The 19,389-nt window shown below is 45.8% G+C and overlaps 1 protein-coding gene across 1 annotated transcript; it reads left to right on the forward strand.

Annotated features, from left to right (window-relative positions):
• Window positions 1-114: 114 nt before the first annotated feature.
• Window positions 115-18,226, forward strand: naa25 (N-alpha-acetyltransferase 25, NatB auxiliary subunit). Its single transcript, XM_086053949.1, has 23 exons — window positions 115-216; window positions 3,147-3,232; window positions 3,759-3,897; window positions 3,989-4,107; window positions 4,313-4,387; window positions 4,499-4,606; window positions 5,104-5,182; window positions 5,259-5,370; window positions 6,823-6,912; window positions 6,993-7,165; window positions 7,718-7,830; window positions 7,914-8,121; window positions 9,376-9,465; window positions 9,542-9,822; window positions 11,215-11,366; window positions 11,549-11,674; window positions 13,011-13,254; window positions 13,467-13,590; window positions 14,499-14,564; window positions 14,644-14,741; window positions 14,822-14,932; window positions 15,608-15,748; window positions 16,055-18,226. Exons 1-23 carry the CDS (start codon window positions 159-161, stop codon window positions 16,175-16,177), a joined length of 2,916 nt encoding a protein of 971 aa, XP_085910075.1. The 5' UTR covers window positions 115-158; the 3' UTR covers window positions 16,178-18,226.
• Window positions 18,227-19,389: the final 1,163 nt, after the last annotated feature.

Consider the following 19,389-nt stretch of genomic DNA (forward strand, 5'->3'; position numbering starts at 1 on the left):
TTAATACAGTTCTATAGAACAAATATTACAATTCAAATTGTGAATGCATATGTCAAGTGTAAATCCAACAGAAGAGTTAAACGCGAACTTTTGTGTTGCCGCTTTAGTGCGCATGCGTGCACACTTCCCCAGCAGCAGGTAAACTCAACCAAACCACCATGGCGGCGAGAGGCCATGTGCAAGACCCCAACGACCGGAGACTCAGACCCATATACGGTGAGCACCGGCCAGCCGGCACGTCCGGACGCGTACGTCGGCTTCGCTTGAACGTCGGTGCCCGCCGTCTTGAAACGCCACTGTGTCCCAGGCGCAGGGGCAGCCTTTTCGCGGCCCCTCTGCGGGCGACCACGGGCTCTGCTGCCCTGCTGCGTCCTATGACAGTGCACCTTCCCCGGGCTTGCCCACATGACCACAGCCGGGGGTGCGCTGCGGTTCTCTGCCGGTTGCATCCCGGTGCTAACATGTGTGAAGTATAAGAAAACCAGTCCAACAATCTTGACTGCGATCCCGGGGTGTCTCCTTCTCCTTCTCGGGTGCAAACGAGCGCTATTTGACAGCTAGCTGCGAAGGCTAACGTATCGGCCAGCACGTTTTTCATTGACTCTACGTTTTTATGTTTTGTTTTGTTTTTTTACACCAGAGCTTGCCGGTTAACTGCCGCCGGCTGTCAGACTGCCAAGTTTAGCCTCCGTGGATGCGGTCGCATTTTGGCTTTTGTCGCTCTTGTGTCGGCAGTTGAGCGGCTAATTGGTTAGCTTCCAGTTAGCATTGCCGGGGACAATGCTTCATGCTAAGCCGGCTAGCTAGCGTGGAGCTGTCACAGGTCTTTTACCTGAGCCGCGGACTCATCGACAATATTTACACATACGTAATTACTTCGATAATTGTGCTAGGTGATATGACCACAAAAGTCGCACGTCCCCCCCCCCCCCCCCCCACACACACAAAGACCAGATTTCCACATTTCCCACCCTTAGTTTAAAAAAAAAAAAGAATTGACAATGACATTCAAAACAAGACTTGCTTTTTTGCTTTTAGTGTTTTCTTTATTTACTTGATTTCTTCTCCAGCTTGTTTTCCCCAGCGTTAACTTGCATCCACAGAAACATCCATTACATATAAAAAGTCTACACACCCCTATTCAAATGGAAGATTTGAGTGATGTCCAAAAAATGAGGCCAAGATATATAATTTCCTCCGTTAATAAGATGTCCAACTCAATTGAAAATAAACACATTAAGAGGGGATGTAGAAATAAATAACCAAATCATCAAGTTTGCACACCCTCTTAAAGATCCAGTCAACCCAAACATATTTTTTTCAAGAATATGTTCTATGCAAGCCCACTAGTTGAACTAAGGTATTCTGATAAATATTGCATTTTTGGAATAAGAGTTAATCCACCTGTTTTTAGCCATCTCTGGGGGCGGCCATATTTTCACTTCTGTCGAGATAAATCACGGCTGACCTGTTTTCTGCAGCTGAGTGCTTGATTGGTCACCTCCGCCCCCTGAGATGGCTAAAAAAGGGTGGATTTTGCTACTTAACTGATATTTCACAAATGCAATATTCATCAGAGTACTGTGTTTCAACTCGTGGGGCCGCTGGAGACATTCTTGAAAAAAATGTGTTTGGCTTGATTTCTTTACGGTAGAATGTGGCGCTTCATAATGAACTAATCACATTCAAACTCATGTAAAATGAGAGCTCCTTCCTTGTTATAATATGCAAAACAATGTGAAAATGACGGAAAACGGGCTAACTCTAGTGACACATTCGCAAAGTTGCCAACACTGCCGTCGTCTTGGAACTTGTAACCCAATGGTTGCTGGGTGACTTAACGTGTTGGGAGGATTATTATTAACTTGTTTTGTCAATTGGCGCGATATAAACAAAATGGTCTTAATTCCAATGATGAAGCTGTCTTATTGATTCAACGTCGTGTTTGTTAACGGCAAGGCTGTTCATTTTGGAAGGCTTCGTTGTCTTGGTGCTTGCAGTTTGCTTGACCGCAGACATGAACACCGCGTAAACGCTGGATGGAGGCGGACGACTGTCAGTAAAAGTTTGCCTTCTCTGCGGCGAGAGACACAATCGCTGTCTGCCGCGGTTAATTTTGGCCGGCAGCTGTCCCTGAAAGGCCGACCTGCGTTTGTCAGTCAGTGTAATTGGCTGGCATGAGAAACGATTGCTTGAATGCCGGCATGAAACGGCAAAAGACGAACCGCAGTTTAGCGTTAGCGGGGGGGGGGGTGTTCACTCTTGTCGACGTGTAACGTAGCAACATCAAGATCATTAATACGACCCTGTAAAGTGAATTCAGAGTTTTGTTTCTGAACACATTGCACATGTTAACAGCTGAAAACGTGTGCCAAGACTGAGATATTGGGGCTGGGAAAAGAAATACCGTATCGCGATGTATACTGTTTATGCCGATAGCAAGTATCGATACATTGATGAAGTATTGATACTTTGGATGCCTTGTGTTATGTTTTGCACGTTCTATAACATACTTTGGGAACTTTTGAGGTCCTTAAAGTTGAGCTTTGTGAATGGAGTTTTATTTATTGCACTCCTGTGTATCAGAAACAGTTACTGGAACAGCTTATGCACTTTTCAACCGTGACACTTGAATAAACGTCAAATGTCACTTAAGTTAGAACTTTGGAAGCACATGCCTCATTTTTAAAAAAAATGTCATAACATTTAAGACGTATCGGCCTACGCGATGATGGACAAAGGGCTAATCACGACGGTCTTGGTTAATGTTGTAATCACGATTATTTAGTCACGGTTATTCACCACGTTAGAAAAATCTGTATTTTTATAACACTACTTTTCAAGTTAATATGTAAAGTTTTCAGTGCAGAATGAGACTTGAAAAGAAATGGAATAAAAAGCAAATGAACCCAAGAACGTAAAATTTAGCAGGTAAATAAACGCGGAGCGAGACCTTTACCTCCCTTTTTCTCGGCGGCGGTGACGCACGATGGACAGCTGTGCGGCGCGTGTTTTCAAGGCATGACGCGGACACGTCCGCGGCGTTTGAGAGCGGGGACGACGGCTTGAGTTTTTGCCAATTTTGTCTGTGCTGCGTCAAATGAAACGTCGGCGGAGGACTTGAATTGTTGTTTGTTTGCCCTCAGACTACCTTGACAATGGCAACAACAAGATGGCCATCCAGCAGGCAGACAAGCTGCTGAAGAAGCACAAAGACTTGCACTGCGCCAAGGTATCGTCGTCAGCCGGACGACGACGGCGGCCTTGCCGGACAAAACCGCTCAGCCCAATTTGAGCTCCTTTTTCAAGGGCCTCCTCATGCGTCACTTGCGATTTGCTCTTGCTCCTCGCCTTCCGTCTCTAATCCTCCTCTTCCTCATTGTCCTCGTCCTCTTCCTACTGCTCTCCCCTGTTGTCCCCTTCCTTTGCTCCTCACTCTCCCTCCTCCTCCACCCCTCTTCTTCCCTCTACCCCTCCTTCTTGTCCTCATTCTCCAACTGGTCAATGTCCTCCTCCTCCTCTTCCCCTTTACTCTTCCTCCTCTCCCTTTTCCTACTCTTTCTCATTGTCCTCTTGCTCCCAACCTTTTTCTCCTTCGCTTTCTCCTTCCGCCCCACCTCATTGCTCTCCTTGTTTTCACTCTTCTTCCCTCTCCGACTCTTTCTCCTCTTTCGCCGCCCATTCTCTCCTCCTCCTCCTCCTCTTCTTCCACCTTCTCCTTATCTCTTTTCCTCCTCCTCCTGCTCCTCTTCCTCCAGGTGCTGAAGGCCATCGGCCTGCAGCGGACAGGCAAGCAAGATGAAGCCTTCTCCCTGGCCCAGGAGGTGACCTCCCTGGAGCCCACAGACGACAACTCCTTACAAGCGCTCACCATCCTCTACAGGGAGATGCATCGGCGTGAGTGCGCACGTGGACACGCACGCACACACACAAACGCACAGTGGTGGAATTGTGCACGTTAATGGGCGTGCGCGGCTGTCGGTTCCAGCTGAGTTGGTGACCAAACTGTACGAGGCGGCGGTGAAGAAGGTCCCGCTCAGCGAGGAGTACCACTCGCACCTCTTCATGGCGTACGCGCGCGTCGGCGAGTACAAGAAGATGCAGCAGGTAACGAAGCGGGCGGGCACGCGTTTGCTCTCACAAAGGTTCCGCTCGCTTCATGCCAGCAGAGAACTCGAAGCGCCGTCGCCGAGCTAACGGAAACGAGCGCAGACAAACCTTGAAACGTCCGCTGCCACTTTGAAAGAGGTGTCGCGATTTTTGTGCGGCGATTTGCTGATGTATGACCTGAGTTATGCTTTCGTCTCTTCAGGCAGGAATGGCCTTGTACAAAATCGTGCCCAAGAATCCCTATTACTTCTGGTCCGTCATGAGTCTGGTAATGCAGGTACGCGGAGTCGTCATCCTCATAAACAAGACATAAGTGTTTAAAAAAAAAAAAAAAAAAAAAAAAAAGATGATGCTCATCATTTTTGAATGTGGTGTTGTGCTTGCTCAGGCCATCTCGGCGCAGGATGAAAAACTCTCCCAAACCATGTTTCTGCCCCTGGCGGAGCGCATGGTGGAGAAGATGGTCAAAGAGGACAAAATTGAAGCAGAAGCAGAGGTAAAAGTTTGGATGCAGGACTTCAAGCCTCAAATTGAAATGATGTGGACAAAAGTGTTTGGACAACAAGCCGTGGATCAGTCGAAGGTTGAACGAGAAATGCCTGAATTTTTTTTTTTTTTTCCCCCCATCCGTTCAAGATGTTTTTCTGCTTTCACGTTGGCCAATTTTGAAATATTTACTTATAATGATCCGATGTCATATGTGGTTTTCAAATGATTGCAATTGACAATTGCAGTATATGTATTGGTGGACCACTTTTTTCTTCAAAGGCTGCAAATAATAGATTTTGGTCAACGAGTCTGATAGCCCTTGTGAATACTGTACAATATTTTTGCACCGTGACAAAGTGATGTTTTGACAAATTCCCCACGGAAGCACACCAATATCCTGAAAAGTGCAAGAAACTCTTGTCGAACCCTTTTGCTTTGTCCCAAAACTTTTGCCGTTTTGTATTGGCATCATTCAGCGGTGTTGTTGTTGACGTGCGATTGCAGGTGCAGCTCTATTTCATGATCCTGGAGCGCTTGGGAAAATGCGAGGAGGCGCTGGAAGTGATCAGGGGTCCGCTAGGAGGTAATTACTGATCCAAGCGCCGCCTCTTCGTCTTCCTCCTCTTCCTCCTCCTCACCGTGCGATGTCACCGCCGCAGAGAAGCTGACCAGCGAGCTTCAGAGTCGAGAGAGCAAGTGCATGATGTTGTACCGGCGGCTTCGACGCTGGCCCGAGTGCAACGCCCTGGCCCACAAGCTCCTGCTCAACAAGTGAGGCGCATCTTGTGTTTACTTACCCGACCGAATCCGCCTCTTGCTCGCACTCCTATCACGCCGACGCAATGACGCTAATCGTGCAAAAAAGGAAAAATTCCATGCATATCATCTGATAGATTTACTCTTAACTTTGTTGCAACATCTTGAAGCATGTTTATTGAACAATGTTTCAGGTTTTCATAATGTTGATTTTTATTTGTTTTTATTATTTCAAGAAATTTTGGACAATATACGTCTCTGTTATAAAATTCTAACAAAAAGTTCAGGGAGCACCCGGGGTGTTCAGCATGTCTTAAAAAGGATAAATGAAAACGTAAACAATAGCTCCATGTAGTTTTCTACAGTAAATGAAAATTTCAAAATGACAGAAATGTTCAACTTTCACATATCTTTGTTTTGATTTCCACAGTTTTGAATTGATTTATTATCAGCCGGCAGAGTTTTGAAAAAGGCCGATGCCGATATTCGTCAAAAAGCCAAATATCGGTGCCGATAATCGGCCCGGACGATAATCCGTCGATCCCTATCAGAGGCCCATGATTCGATTCAATTCCGATTCAGAGGCCTCTGATTCGATTTGATTCTGATGCATCACTGTATTCGCTTACATTTTATAGTCCATACACTGGTACCTTTCTAAAAACAAAAAACTCAAAGAGCAATGATTTCATTTTCACACTTTGACTTCACTGCGCTCGTATGAGGTTTTGCCTGTGTCATCTTGTAACGTATTAGCATAGCCTAGCACAGACATCTGACGTACAAACGCACTTAAATCACTTGCGCATGCTTTTAGTTTTTTCATTTAAACTTTAAATATCGATTATTAATACCAATGAATCGTTTTAATATGCCGAACGATGCGTCGAAAAAACGTTAATCGTTCCCACCCCTACTCAAGATAATCTCAGCTGTGCAAATGGCGGTGGAAGCTAAACGTGCCATTCTAGAGTCTTGATCTGGTGCAAAGTGGCGCACGGCAATGCTCATTTTGAAGCCAGCCGCCATCGTTCTCTGGAACTTGAAACGTAGCCCTCGCATTCTGACCACTATTTTTCTGGCACGTAAAGCACTGTACTTTTCCTGACAGTCCGTTTTCCCGCTTAAAAAAAAAAAAAAAAAAATACAGTATTGCCTACAGCTGCCGCAAGATGACGGCAGAGTACTGCTTTTACCTAAATGAAACTCCCCAACTCATTCTGTCTAGAAGTGAATTTCCAAATGGCTGTGAGGGTATCGTCTACTGTCTAGTTTACATTGTTAGGCCAGCATGACTGCTACTGGGTCCTGGGCCGATTAAACTGACATGTCAACGGAATGTGATTGGACCCCAAAAATCGACACATCCACATTTAGTGGAGGCGGTGCAACTCAGACAAACGCAAGCAAATGCTAACTTAGGAGTGCATTTGAACTCATTGTGACATGATGTCGCTCTGTTGGCAGTCCCGATGATTGGCAGTTCTACCTGGCCTACTTCGACTCGCTTTTTCACCTCATGGATCAGTCGTGGAGTCCACCGGAGGATGGACAACAGTGAGTACAAAGCGTCCGCTTGGTGTGAAAATTGGAGTCGGTCCAGACAGCAGCGGGTGCAATGGCGGCCATGTGTGCAGCTGCTCGGAAGGCGCCGTCCACCACACGGTGGCGGAGGTGGTGAGCTTCGTGGAGGAGAGGATTGCGGGCGAGGACGACAAAGACGCTCGCTCGCTGCGGGGTCCTTACCTGGCGCGTCTGGAGCTCATGCACCGGCTTCGGCAGCGCGGCCTTCCCCAAGAAAGCCAGCTCGGTAAAAAAAAAAAACAAAAAGCGCTTTAACTTTCACCACGCTTGCACAACACGCGCTAGGCAACTGGCATGCCCGCCAGGACTGAATGAAATTCAGAATTGAATTGGGAATGACCTCTAAAGGGGGTGGCAAGCAGAATTGCAATTGAAATTCCATGAAATTCAAGATGCAAAATTCAAGTGGATTTCACAATGAAGCTATACACTATATGAGCCTGTTTACATGAATTTCATACAAATATTACTGTTGGGACTTTTTTGTACTAATTGTCATTTTGGCCAGTTTGTTTTGAGTGTCTCATTCTCACCCATATGTGATGAGTTCAACCTTTGAATCGAATTGTGAATTTTGCACAGTCCTGATGCCTGCCCAATGTATTTTTAAAAACATTTGATGAACTCATGGCGAGAACTGAGGTTATTTTGAAAAGGGACCAAAAACGGCCACACGCAAAGCAGAGAGCGTTGTGCAATGCAGCAAAGCTCGTGGGTTCAAAAGCCATCGCCTCCTCTTCCTGGTGGATGATCGGCTTTGTATGTTTTGTGCCCTTAGGAGACCCTTTGGAACTGATGGTGCAGTTTTTCGTCAAGTTTGGCGACAAGCCTTGCTGCATCACAGACCTCAACATTTACCTCCACTTGCTGGCCGCAGACCAGCACGCGCAGGTGAGCGGCGGCGTCGCCGGCGGCGACATCTGGCGCCCGGACGGCCCAACGTCAACGGCATCTCTCCGTCTTGCCGCGTTCAGTTGGTCAAGCGGCTGAGCGAGGGCGTCCCTCTGGGCCAGCCGGGACCCGACGGCTTGGCCTTCCCGGACGACACCAAAGCGCTGCAGAGGCACCTGTGCGTGTGTCAGCTGAGCCGGGCGCTGGGCCTGCATCACGCCCTCGACGCCGCCGCCAAGCTGAGACTCGTCGCCGAGCTCAAGGCGCACTATCGGCACGGCCTCAAGTTTGGTGAGGAGCACGCGGGCAGCGTCTCTTTGGACATTTAGGATCAGGAAAATGGCACCGGAGCTGGGCATTTGACTCAATGTTATCGCCGACAGCCGGGGTACCCTTCCGCCGTCCGTTTATCCGCCATTTTGCCCGGCCGGACCAAATAGTAATCGCCTGCGGGCCGGTCCGACTATCCTTTCGAACGGGCTTCCGTTAGCGTTTCCGACTACCAACTTTGACAAACTACCACGGAACCCGCTCCTTTTAGTGTCCGAGGACCTTTTTTGTTTTATATACCTTCCAGGACCTGGGAAGCCTTGCCGCATTCAACTCATTCAGTAGCAGACATTTTCAGACCCTCTTTTACCCTAACATTTGGAAAAAAAAAAAAATAGAAATAAATTCCTGGGATTGAATGGCCGGACGGTGAAAAGACATCTTAATATGTCTTTGGGATTGAGTGAGATCAAGGAGACGCATTTAGTTCAGCTGCCGTGAGGCTTCCGTGCCACGGTGACCCGTTCATTTCAGATGTCGCCCAGCGGTGGGGGCTTGCGAAAATAGACCATGACATAGACGTGGAAAAAATGGCCTTCCGACTTTTTTAAGCTTCCCGCTACAAAATGGCCGTCCGTGTTAGATGCATAGGCGGTATGCCCAGCTCTGATAGGCACTTTGATCTATCTGTCCTTTGGAGGCTTTTTTTCCCCTGACAAGGCAATAATGGGTTTTTTCCTGTTTGAAAAGGAACAGCATTTTTGAAAAAATATGACTTAAGCTGTGAGAGTAGGATTTTTTTTTTTTCCCCTGAAAATACAATCTTTTATTTCTGTTTGCATTTTGACAGGAACTCTGACCAAATGCTACAGTTTTTGGGTAAAATAAAAAAATGCAATTTTACTTTCCCCAAAATACAAACTCATTCTTGAAAATGACTTGGAGCCTTTTTTTTTTTCCTGGAAAAAGATTTTTCTGTTTGCACTCTTACGGCAAACAGTATTCTGACAAAATGCTACTTTTTTCGCTTGAAAAACATGAATTTTATTTCCCCCAAACTGCAAATTAATTCTTGGAAAAAAATGACTGGCTGTTCTAGTAGGCTTTTTTTCCCCATTTTTGCACTCCCAACAGCAAACCCCTCAAAAGCACTTTTTTTCCCCCCTGAAAAATGCTAATTTCTTCTTGCCCAAAAAATAGGACTTTAGATGTTCGAGAAGGCTTTTTTCCCCTGAAAATACGCTAATCTTTTCTTTCTGTCGGCCGCTCCGACAGGGACGAACGCTCTGAAGACGGAGCTGCAGTTTTCCGACACGTACTGCCTGATGGCGGCTCACGTCTACATCGACTTGTGGACGGAGAGCGGTGGGTGCTTTCTTTGGCTCTCTGTCTCGCTCAGGCGGTCTCTCCGGAGCGTGACGTGCGCTCGGCTTCTTCCCAGGAGACGAGAAGATGGCGTGGCTCGGCCTGGGCCTCCTCCAGGAAGGTTTGTCCAACAGCCCGTCCAACGCTCAATTCAAGCTGCTGCTGCTGCTCCTCTACTGCCGCCTGGGCGCCTTTGAGCCGGTGGTGGACCTCTACGCCAGCCTGGACGCCAAGCACGTCCAGCACGACACCATCGGCTTCCTGCTGACGCGCTACGCTCAGTCCTTGGGACAGTTTGCCGCCGCCTCGCAAGCCTGCAACTTTTCTCTCAGGTTTTTCCACTCCAACCAGAAAGATGTGAGTCCAGCTCCGCGTACTCTTCTCAGACATCTCCATCCACTCCGTACTTAAAGCGGAAGTCAACCCAAACGTATTTTTGTCAAGAATATGTTCCCGGCAGGCCCACTAGTTGAAACACGGCATTCAGATTAATTTTGCGTGTGTGGAATAAGTGTTAATCCACTCATTTTGTCACTTGCTTTCACAACCGCTCACAGCGACCAATCACGGCTGACCTGTTTTCTGAATCTGAGCCTCGATTGGCCGTTGTGAGCAGTTGTGATGTCATTTTCAGTCGACGCAAGTGACAAAATGGCCGCCCCGCAGATGGCTAAAAACGAGTGGATTAGCTCTTATTCCACAAACGCAATATTTATCAGAATGCTTTGTTTCAGCTAGTGGTCTTGCATAGAACATATTCTTCTATAGACTTCCGCTTTAAGTACAATTTGTGATTCAACTCCTATATTGAAGTAAAAGTACAAACTCTGAAATGTACTTGAGTAAAAAAAAAGAAAAAAAAAAGTAGCAATTAATTCTCAGCATTGAGCCCTGCCGCAAATCGCGAAAAGTCCCTCAAAATGTTTATACTTGACCATTGATGGCAGCAGATGGTGGAAAAGCACTACTTTTGTCTAAATGAAGCTCCTCCATTCCCTTCGGCATAGTTTCTTGGCACCAAGCTCTCCCAAGGTAGCGGAAAAGCGTGTCAAAATAAAGCTCCTCAACTCACTTGAAGTGAGGTCATTGCAACCAAGATGTTGGTAAATCACTACATTTGCCTACGTGAGGCTCCTCAACTCACTTCAACTTGCACTGCAAATGGTGGCAGGTGTGTGCTGACTCCCTTTTGACATGAGTTTGAATGGGACTGGGTGGTTCTGAAAACACACTTGTGCAAACGCATTGCCTCGGTCGTTTTGTTTTACTTGAAATGAAAATCTTGATCCAACTTTTTTGTATCGCAAATACCTGGAATTCAAATAGCGGTGCGTCAACTTTTTAGAGGCAGATTGTGTCGCCATTTGTGGACAAGGCCGTCTTGTAAAGTACAAAAAGTACGGATGCCTGTTTTCAAATGTCGGCGCTCAAAGTCAAAAGAGCTCAGTGAATTGGATACCCAAGTCAAGTACGGCGACTGCACCTGAGAAATCGACTTCAGTAGTGTTACACTCGCACTAACCTGAGGTCACGACAACCAACTCGATATCACTTACAAGGCCTGGCTCCGCCTTTGAAAGCCACACAAAAGCCTTCTTTACGGGGGAGACTAATAGTAATGATTTCTACCGAAAGGATAGCTGGGAGGTCCCTAACCAAATAAAAGAACTACGACGGAATCTGTCGTACAAATATTTGACAGGCCTAAAGTGTAATCACATAAAAAGTTTGTATTTCTCCCGCCCTCAGACCTCCGAGTACATCATCCAGGCGTACAAGTACGGCGCCTTCGAGAAGATCCCCGAGTTCATCGCCCTCAGGAACAGGCTGAACCAGTCGCTGCACTTTGCGCAGGTCCGCACCGAGAGGATGCTGCTCGACTTGTTCCTCGAGGCCGACATGTGAGCGCACACGTCCGAACCCCCCCCCCTTGCCCCGACCCCCTCCCCCCAATCGACCAATGCGCCGCGCCCCGCTCGCCTCCGCTCACCTTTGTGACCACGTTGTGTTCTTTTTTTTTGTTTTGTTTGTTTTTTTCTTTTCTTTTCTTTTTCTTGTCTTCCCCGAAATTGTTGTTTTCCAGTGTATTGAGTCTGGAGGAGAGTGTGAAGGCCATGTGTTTGTCCGCAGAGGAAGATGACATTCCCTGGGACAACATGAGGGACAACAGAGACCTCACGGTGTTCACCTGCTGGGACCCCAACGAGCGGTACAAAACACACGCGACCTGTCGTGCTCGCTCAACTCCCGAGCCCTTCGCTTTCAGGAAAATGTGGCCCAGCCCGCACGGGAACGTCGTCATAATGTATAACATGCGCCAAATACGCTTGAATGGCAAACGCTCACCAAAATGGGCTCCGTGTAGGAATGTCGGACAGTCTTTCACCTCCAGTGCTTTTCAAGTGCATGCTACAGTTTGGAAACCAAATGCTTCTCTTGAGTGTCAACAGATTTCAAACTGGTTGCGGTAACTCTGCCAATAAATGAAAGGCTCATAATTAGCCAAATGTGTGCAATCAAAAAAACCACAAATGAATGAATTATATAACATCTTCAATCTCTTTGATTTCAGGAAAGTGCAACAAGCGATAGTTTCTGTTTCGGTAATGAAAGATGCAGACGGGCGCAGTCTGAATTGTTGTGCTCAAAAGTTGTTACACCTGAAATCTTTTCATTTTAGGAAAGTGCAGCAGTAGTTTGGAGTTACAAAATTTCAACAGTCTGAATGATAATCTGTAGAAGAGCAATGGCTTTGGCGTTGTATTCACAGTCTTAAGTCTTTGTTTTAGGGAAAAGGAGAGCAAATAGTTTGTCTTCTTTTTAGGAAAGTTGTGCTTTAAAAATACTGTCATTGGCAACTGAGACAACATCTAAAATCATATCTTTTTGGGAAAGTGCTATGGCAACAGTTTGGCTTCTTTTGAGGAAAGTGCAATCTGATCACTCGGAATGGTTATGTTATCAAATAGCAAGTACATTGATGAATACATACACAGTGTATCTTTAGTTGTTTTTCATTTGAGCAAAGTGCAACAATACCTGTTGGAGTAGTCCGAGTGGTTTTACCATAAAATACTAATGACATTGATAATATATACAGCATAACGTCTTTAATCTTATCTTTTCTGGGAATCTACGTTTTAATCAAAAGCATCAATTTGTGGTGCATCCATTTAGCCATTTTTTCCAAATTGGTATTGGGCAAGTTTTTTTTTTTTTTCATTATCACAAAATAATAATCTGTTAATCAGTTTATTCGAAAGAATAAAATATGAGTAAAATGAGCTATTTTAAATATACATAAAAATCATCAATGTAATTACGTAATTGGCTAATCGCAATGAACTGAATACAAAACCAGCATTGGTTAATTTAATCCTGACATAACTATTTCACTAGTTTTACATACCAAATTTGACACTCTTTTTATTTATTTTTTACTTCATCTCTCTGTTTAAAAAAAAAAAAAATAAATCCAATGTGAGCTTTGGCCCCAAAACTTTGAGCCGCCCTGAACTTGCTCTCTCGCCGTGGTCACGTGACAGGAAGTTGAACGAGGAGCATCGGCGGCGTTCCCTGGAGGAGGAGTGCGTGTGGCTGCGCTTGCGCTCGCTCACGCTGCGCCTCCTCGCGCTGGTGGCGGCGCTGGGCCACAAAGCCTCGCCGCACAACTCGCCGGCGGCCAGCGCCAACGGCGTGGCCGACAAGACCTCGGCGCTGCGCGGCCTCCTGGCGCAGCTCGGCCACAACCTGCAGACGGCCGCGCAACTGGCTGAGAGACGCACGCAGGTGTGGAACCCGTTGGTATCGTTTACACCGCCTCAAAGTCCGCTGGCTCATTGCTAACGTGTAATGCCAAACACCAAAGCGGGGACTCTGCAGTACTTGCAAACCTACAAACACCTGTTGCATTGACATGCACGGAGCAGCCACACATGCAAAGACTGCATCCCACAATGGGTTTGTGGCGCCACCACGCTAACGACACTTTCCACCAACAGTACCCCTTCCTGGGCCCGCCCGCCAGCCGTCTGACCGCCGCCCTGTCCAGTGGCAGCTGCCAGTGTCAAGCGGCAGCGCTGCAGCTGTCGCTTCACGTGCACCAACTGGACGCCGTCGGACTCGGTAAGCGACCCCCTCCTCTCGTTAGGGCCAGGAAGGGCTGCTCGATTATTAGGGGGAATATCAATCATGATTCATTTGGTAATAATTGAAATCCCGATTATTCAAATAAGCATTTTTTTTTTTTTTTTGGTACAAAATGTGTAACACTATAATTACTATGTAAAGTTACTTTTGGACCAAACAAAATGGATCAAATTTGTTATAAAAAAAAAAAAAAGATGATCATATAATGTAGTGAAAATAAGGTGCAAATGTATAAATTAGATGTTTTCCTTTTGTAAACAAACCAAATTGTTTTTTACGATTATGCCAATTTTGTAATCATGGATGTGATAATTGTAATTGAATTTCGATTAATGGCACAGCCCTAAGGCTGGGCACTTAACTCATTCACTGACAGACATTTTCAGACCCTCTTTTACCCTAACGTTTGAAAAAAATATAAATACGTTGCTGGAATTGAATGTCTGCACTGTGAAAAGACAAATATGTCAATGGCAGTAGCCATTTTAGTGCTTCATTCAAGTTTATTTGTCAGCACATTCATTTTATTATTATTGTATTATTGTCCCTCCGTCCTTATTTTATAAAAAATGGTATTACATGTGTTGAACAACTAGAGGGCAGAATATGCATGTGCAATGTGACTACACATGAAAAACGTTGTGCAGGCAATTAAGAATTGAAGGTGGCTACGTAGAAGAGAACATATGCAGTGGTCTTGCTTTTTAAAAGAACCCACCACAACGCAACGTTCAGTCAGTACTCGACCCGATTAGGGACAAATAGAGGGACGGACCTGAACCCACTTACGAAAGCCGTATCGCCCAGCCCTGCTTTGTGCCTTTTTAAAAATATTTTATTTTGTAACTTTTTTTTTTTTCTTGGGCTCGTGTCCAACCCCCCAGACGAGCCGTCGGAGCTGCAAACGCAGATGTGTAACGCCTTCAAGTCGCTGGCCGTTCAGCTTCAAGGTGGCCGCACCGTCACGCACATTTGCTCCGTGACCACGTTGTTGTCCTCACTTTGGCCGTCTTCTCATGCGTGCTGCAGAAATGCTGACTAAATGCAAAGGGGACCTCCTGGACATGAAAGAGGGCCAACTGAGGATCCGACCGGCTTTACTAGAAAACCTCATCTTCTTTGTGGAGGTGGGCCTGCGCCGCCTTGCTCTTTTTCTGCCTGTCCGCCATCTTGCACATCACGTGTGGGTGATTGCGCTTGCGTGCAGACGGTGTGCGTGGTCTTGTGGGTCGCCGGCTACTGCACCAAAGTCCTGCGGCCGCTCAAGTCCAGCCTACAGAAGAAAAAGAAGAAGAAAAAGGATGCAAGCACAGCCCAGGTATGCACTTTTTTGCTTATTTATATCTGGAAATCTGCTGGACTCCAAGGCAGACTTTTGAGACGTGTGCGTATTCATGTTCGACAATGAGGCGCTCTAAAGCGACCATCCCAGCCCAGAGGCTGGGACTACACACTGGCTGTCCAGTCAGCCTTTGACAGTATGTTGTCTTGTTTTTTTTAGTCTTCCATTATTTTCCCGACCCGGCGCTTCCGCCTTTTTCTCCATGTCGTGCGCACACTCAGGGCCGACAACGAGGCGCTCTCAGGCGGCCATACCAGCGGAAAAGCCCAATTGACATGCCGGCTGCCAAGTTGGACTTTCTTAAAAATAAAAAATAAATTCCTCTCTTCTGCCTCCCCATGTTGTGCGCACACTCAAGGTCAACAATGAGGCGCTTTACAGCACCAAAGAAAATCTGAAAAAAATTAGACGATTTAATTTTTTTTTTTGCGATGGGGGGAGGTTTGAATTTCTGTCTTGTTTTAATGTGAAATGTAAAAAATGTGAAAAAAAGCCACCTGATTGCCCTCTTTTGACCAGTGGGCCTGCATAGCACATAATCTTGTAAAGGACATTTTTGGTTTGACTTCAGCTTTAAGTCTGACTTGACTCAAGTGCCCCCGCCTTTGCTAAAGGTTCCATTCTTGATGTTGTTTTTCTACCCCCCCTCAGCCGGCGGTAGTTTGCGGCTTCCAGGAGCTGACGGTGAGCTTGCAGGACGTGCTCGCCCAGGCCCTGGAGCACATCAAGGGACAGGAAATTGGCATAACGGCGCTCAAACTGGCCGATTTGTCCCTGGAAGGATCCACAGAGGTCAGTCACAGTCACTTCAAACTTTTATTTTTTTGGGGGGGCGCACGATTGGTGTCTCTTGCTCCGCCCACATGACATGACTCGGCTAATCAAGTAGTTTATTCGGAGCATGTAGCAAATGTACCGTTGTAGCACCATGCTAGCAGTTAGCCACCAGGTAATTAACCTGCGATTGGAGAGGGGGGAAAAAAAAAGCTGAAGCTCAGCGCCACCTATGGCGGCGCAGGCATTCGCTACGTACATACACACTTCCAGCATTTCCTGCTCACTTCTTGTACACGTCCCATGTGTTTTGTGTCCTGTCAGGAGGAGTCGTCGTTCACGAGGGCGGCCGTGGACAAGCTGCACAGCAGTCACCTGCGCTCGCTCCAGGAGGCGGCCGAGTTGCTCAAGAAGCGAGCGGACTCTCTGAAGAACCTCAAAATCTGAACGCCGTCACGCTCGTCCGTTTGCCGTCAGCACATTTCCGGAACACGTTCAACTCCCGTCGCGTGGGCGGTCGGGCCCATCATGAAGTCACGTGGTGACGTTCAGACGCTCGTTTTTAATCCAACTAGTAAATTATTGTACAGAATAGGTTAGAGTCCAAGAAACCACTATTTCCTTTGCTCGATCACTCGCGTTCCCTCCTCGCCTTAGTGTTGGCGTGCAAAGACGCCATCTTTGTCAGACTTAAGATGCCACCGGAGGTTCATGTCAGACTTCTTTTTTCGTGCTTTGTTCATCACGTGTGTGAAGGGCGTCAAGCACCTCTGTAGTCGCAGTGTTAGGAAAAAATATCCCAATCATAAATAGCTTCCTGCTAGAAGTGGCGGCGGCGGTGAGGTCACGTGACAGCCGCAACAACCAGCAAAACACACACGTGGCGGATGCAACTTTTTTTTTTTTTTTTTTGAAATACACACAAGCTACGTGTGGGGGTGTGTGTGTGTGTGTGTGTGTGTGTGAGTGAGAGTGCGCATTTGTTTGACGTGGAGACGCCCCAAAGGCACTGAGGCTTTGTGCAGTTCTGTCCTGTGTGTGGGGCACTTAAAATAAAACACACTTTGGACCTAATTGTAACTAGCCGTGGAAGCTGCTGTGTATGTGAGAGAATTGGCGAAAAAGCGTGCGCGCGCGGGTGAACGAGTGCGCGTGAGTTTGTACACCACTTTCTAAATAATGCACATGTTTTTCTCTTTTTTCATATATATATAAATGCCTGTTAAGATGTTTTGGATTGAAATGGCATCAAAAACAAGTGACTTATTTCCACAGCCTATGAAATGCCTTGCAACGCTGCTGTGCAATACGGAAGAGTGCGTTTGAACAAAAACGTTTTGTTTTTTTTTTAGAGAAAAAAAAAATCATTATCATTGGGAGGTTTGTTTAAAAACCTTCAAATTATTCCCGAACAGTTGATTGATTGGTTGATCAAACAGATGGCTCGGGAATTATGCGGAGTGCCGTTTGGGCAGACTTTAGAAATCAGACAAAAACATTTGCAAAATTTGGAAGGTGGTGTGTGTGAGAAAATGTTTGGGTGCATGAAAGCGCGTGCGTGTGAGAGAGAGATGTGTGTACAAAAGTGAGAAAGCATGTGACAGAGACTGAGAACGTAAGTGCATGTGAGAGGGTGTGTAAGCGCCTGTGCATGTGAGAGGGAGAAAGTGAGCGTGAGAGAATCTGCGAATGTGAGCGCGATAGCATTTTAGTGTGTGTGGGAGCTTGTTTCTGTTTTTGTGCTGTGAGCTTGAATGTGTTTGTGAGAGAGAGAAAGTGTGTGAGAGTGGAAGAGATTTTATGTGAGCGCGAGCTTATGTGCGTGTGAGAGGGAGAACATGTGTGAGCGCTTATGCGCGTGTTAGAGGGAAAGCCATTGTGAGCTTTTTGTGAGAGGGAGAAAGCGTGTGAGAGCGAGTGTGTATGTCAGAGAGAAAGCTATTCCGTGTGTATGAGAGCATGTTAGTGAGAGAGCTGCTGCAGTAGGTGGCGATGTTGCTGTGCCGTTTGTGTTGTCGTTCCCGTGACCTGGGGGAGAAAAAAAAAAAAAAAAAAGGATGGCATCAAGTGTCTACTTTTGGCTGTTTTGCGAGACGAGCAGCCGCTGAAACGCTTTCAGTTCAGCTCCTCTCTCGGTAAAAAGGCAACAAATGTCCTATTTGCTGAAACATGACCAAAACAATGAAACCGATGGCACAAATGAGCTCAATGCACTCAAATGTTGACGAAGACTTTGGCAGGTGGCGTTAAGTTGCCATCTGTCTCGCGTCCGCCTCCCATCCGTCGCATGTGCTACAAACCGTATCAGGAAAAAGAAGTTTCCGTTTAGACTGGCCGCAAGCCCCGCCCCCCCACCCCCACAAAAAAGCAACGTGTGCTCATGATTGACAATCTGGAGTGTGACCATCTCAGCATCCTCTTTTGTTAGAAAATGGGAAAACAGAAACACTGGAATGTCAAAGCTTTTTTTAAAATAAAAATGCTAAATGTGAAAAATGGATTTGCTTTGCTCGAGAAAAATGGATTGCGTGTGATCGGGAGTCGGTCCCAGCTCGGTAGGCGCAAGCCATTTTTTCACTCCTGAGGCTAACGGGGGGGGGGGGGGGGGCTTGACCGCTTCGTTGGGGGGGGTGGCTGAGAAAATAATTTCATAATTTATTATTAAAATATGAAAAGCAGCTATTGGACGGGCTTAACTGGGGCTGCACCTATTTGTGACGGGGCCCTTGCCTGGAGCGCCATCCCTGTCGACGGCAGCCCTCAAATTTGATTTTGCTCCTCCACCTTTTATGGAAGTACATCTGAGTTTGAATTTTTTTTTAAATTGAGAAATGAATTTCAAGCTCAGATGGCACCGGCTATTTTTATGTAACTTAAGATTGTTCCCTCCCAATTTAGAAAGGAATTTAAGTTTTTTTTTTTTATTTATTTTTTTATGGTATTTGTCATTCACACATTTCTTGGTAAAAAACAAAACAAAAAAAAACCTTGAATCTTTCAAACTCAGATGCATCATAATTTTGTGCCGACTGAGTTTGCATTTGATTGGAAGATTTTATGGTTAAAAAAAAAAAAAACAATTCTGCTACAAATTTAATGATATAAAAAAGTTTAAACTCAGGTGGCACATGCATCTCTTGGCACTGGATATTTTGGGGGGTAAAAATAATTTGATGATAAATGAAAAATGATAAATGTGTAACATAAAAAAAACATGAATGAGGTAAAAAAAAAAAAAAGCATTTCACTGTTCTAATTTTAACCTAAATTGCACGGATATATATTGTGGTATTTATGTCCATGTGATTTTTAATCTGGATTCAATTGAATTTTTCAACAAAAAAAATCTGTTGAAACTTTGGTAGTAAAAAATCAATTTGAAATTTGATGGTTAAAAAAAAATGTTCAATTCAAACTCAGATGGCACATATGTATTTTTGTGTTTAAATTCAAAGCGCTGAACTTTTGACGTGTTTTTAATAGTTAGAAGTTTTGGGGTTTAAAAAAAATGTTTGAAATTTGAAATATATACATATTTATATTTGTCACTGGATTTGTTTGTGTTAAAAAGAATTCAGTGCGAAAAAGTGTTCTAAATTCAAATTGGAACTGATCCGGCCCAGCGACACTGTACTGCCATTCACGTTTGAGACGGTCGG

Source organism: Filicampus tigris, chromosome 15 (assembly GCF_054856515.1).
Source record: "Filicampus tigris isolate MCC_2025a chromosome 15, RoL_Ftig_1.0, whole genome shotgun sequence".
Lineage (NCBI taxonomy): Eukaryota > Metazoa > Chordata > Actinopteri > Syngnathiformes > Syngnathidae > Filicampus > Filicampus tigris.

Excerpts from the sequence above, each read along its gene's own strand:
- naa25 (XM_086053949.1), top strand. The coding sequence starts at position 159 with ATGGCGGCGAGAGGCCATGTGCAAGACCCCAACGACCGGAGACTCAGA. Across the intron at positions 4,607-5,103 it reads AAATTGAAGCAGAAGCAGAG|GTGCAGCTCTATTTCATGAT; the intron begins GTAAAAGTTTGG and ends GTGCGATTGCAG. Across the intron at positions 14,933-15,607 it reads AGGATGCAAGCACAGCCCAG|CCGGCGGTAGTTTGCGGCTT; the intron begins GTATGCACTTTT and ends ACCCCCCCTCAG.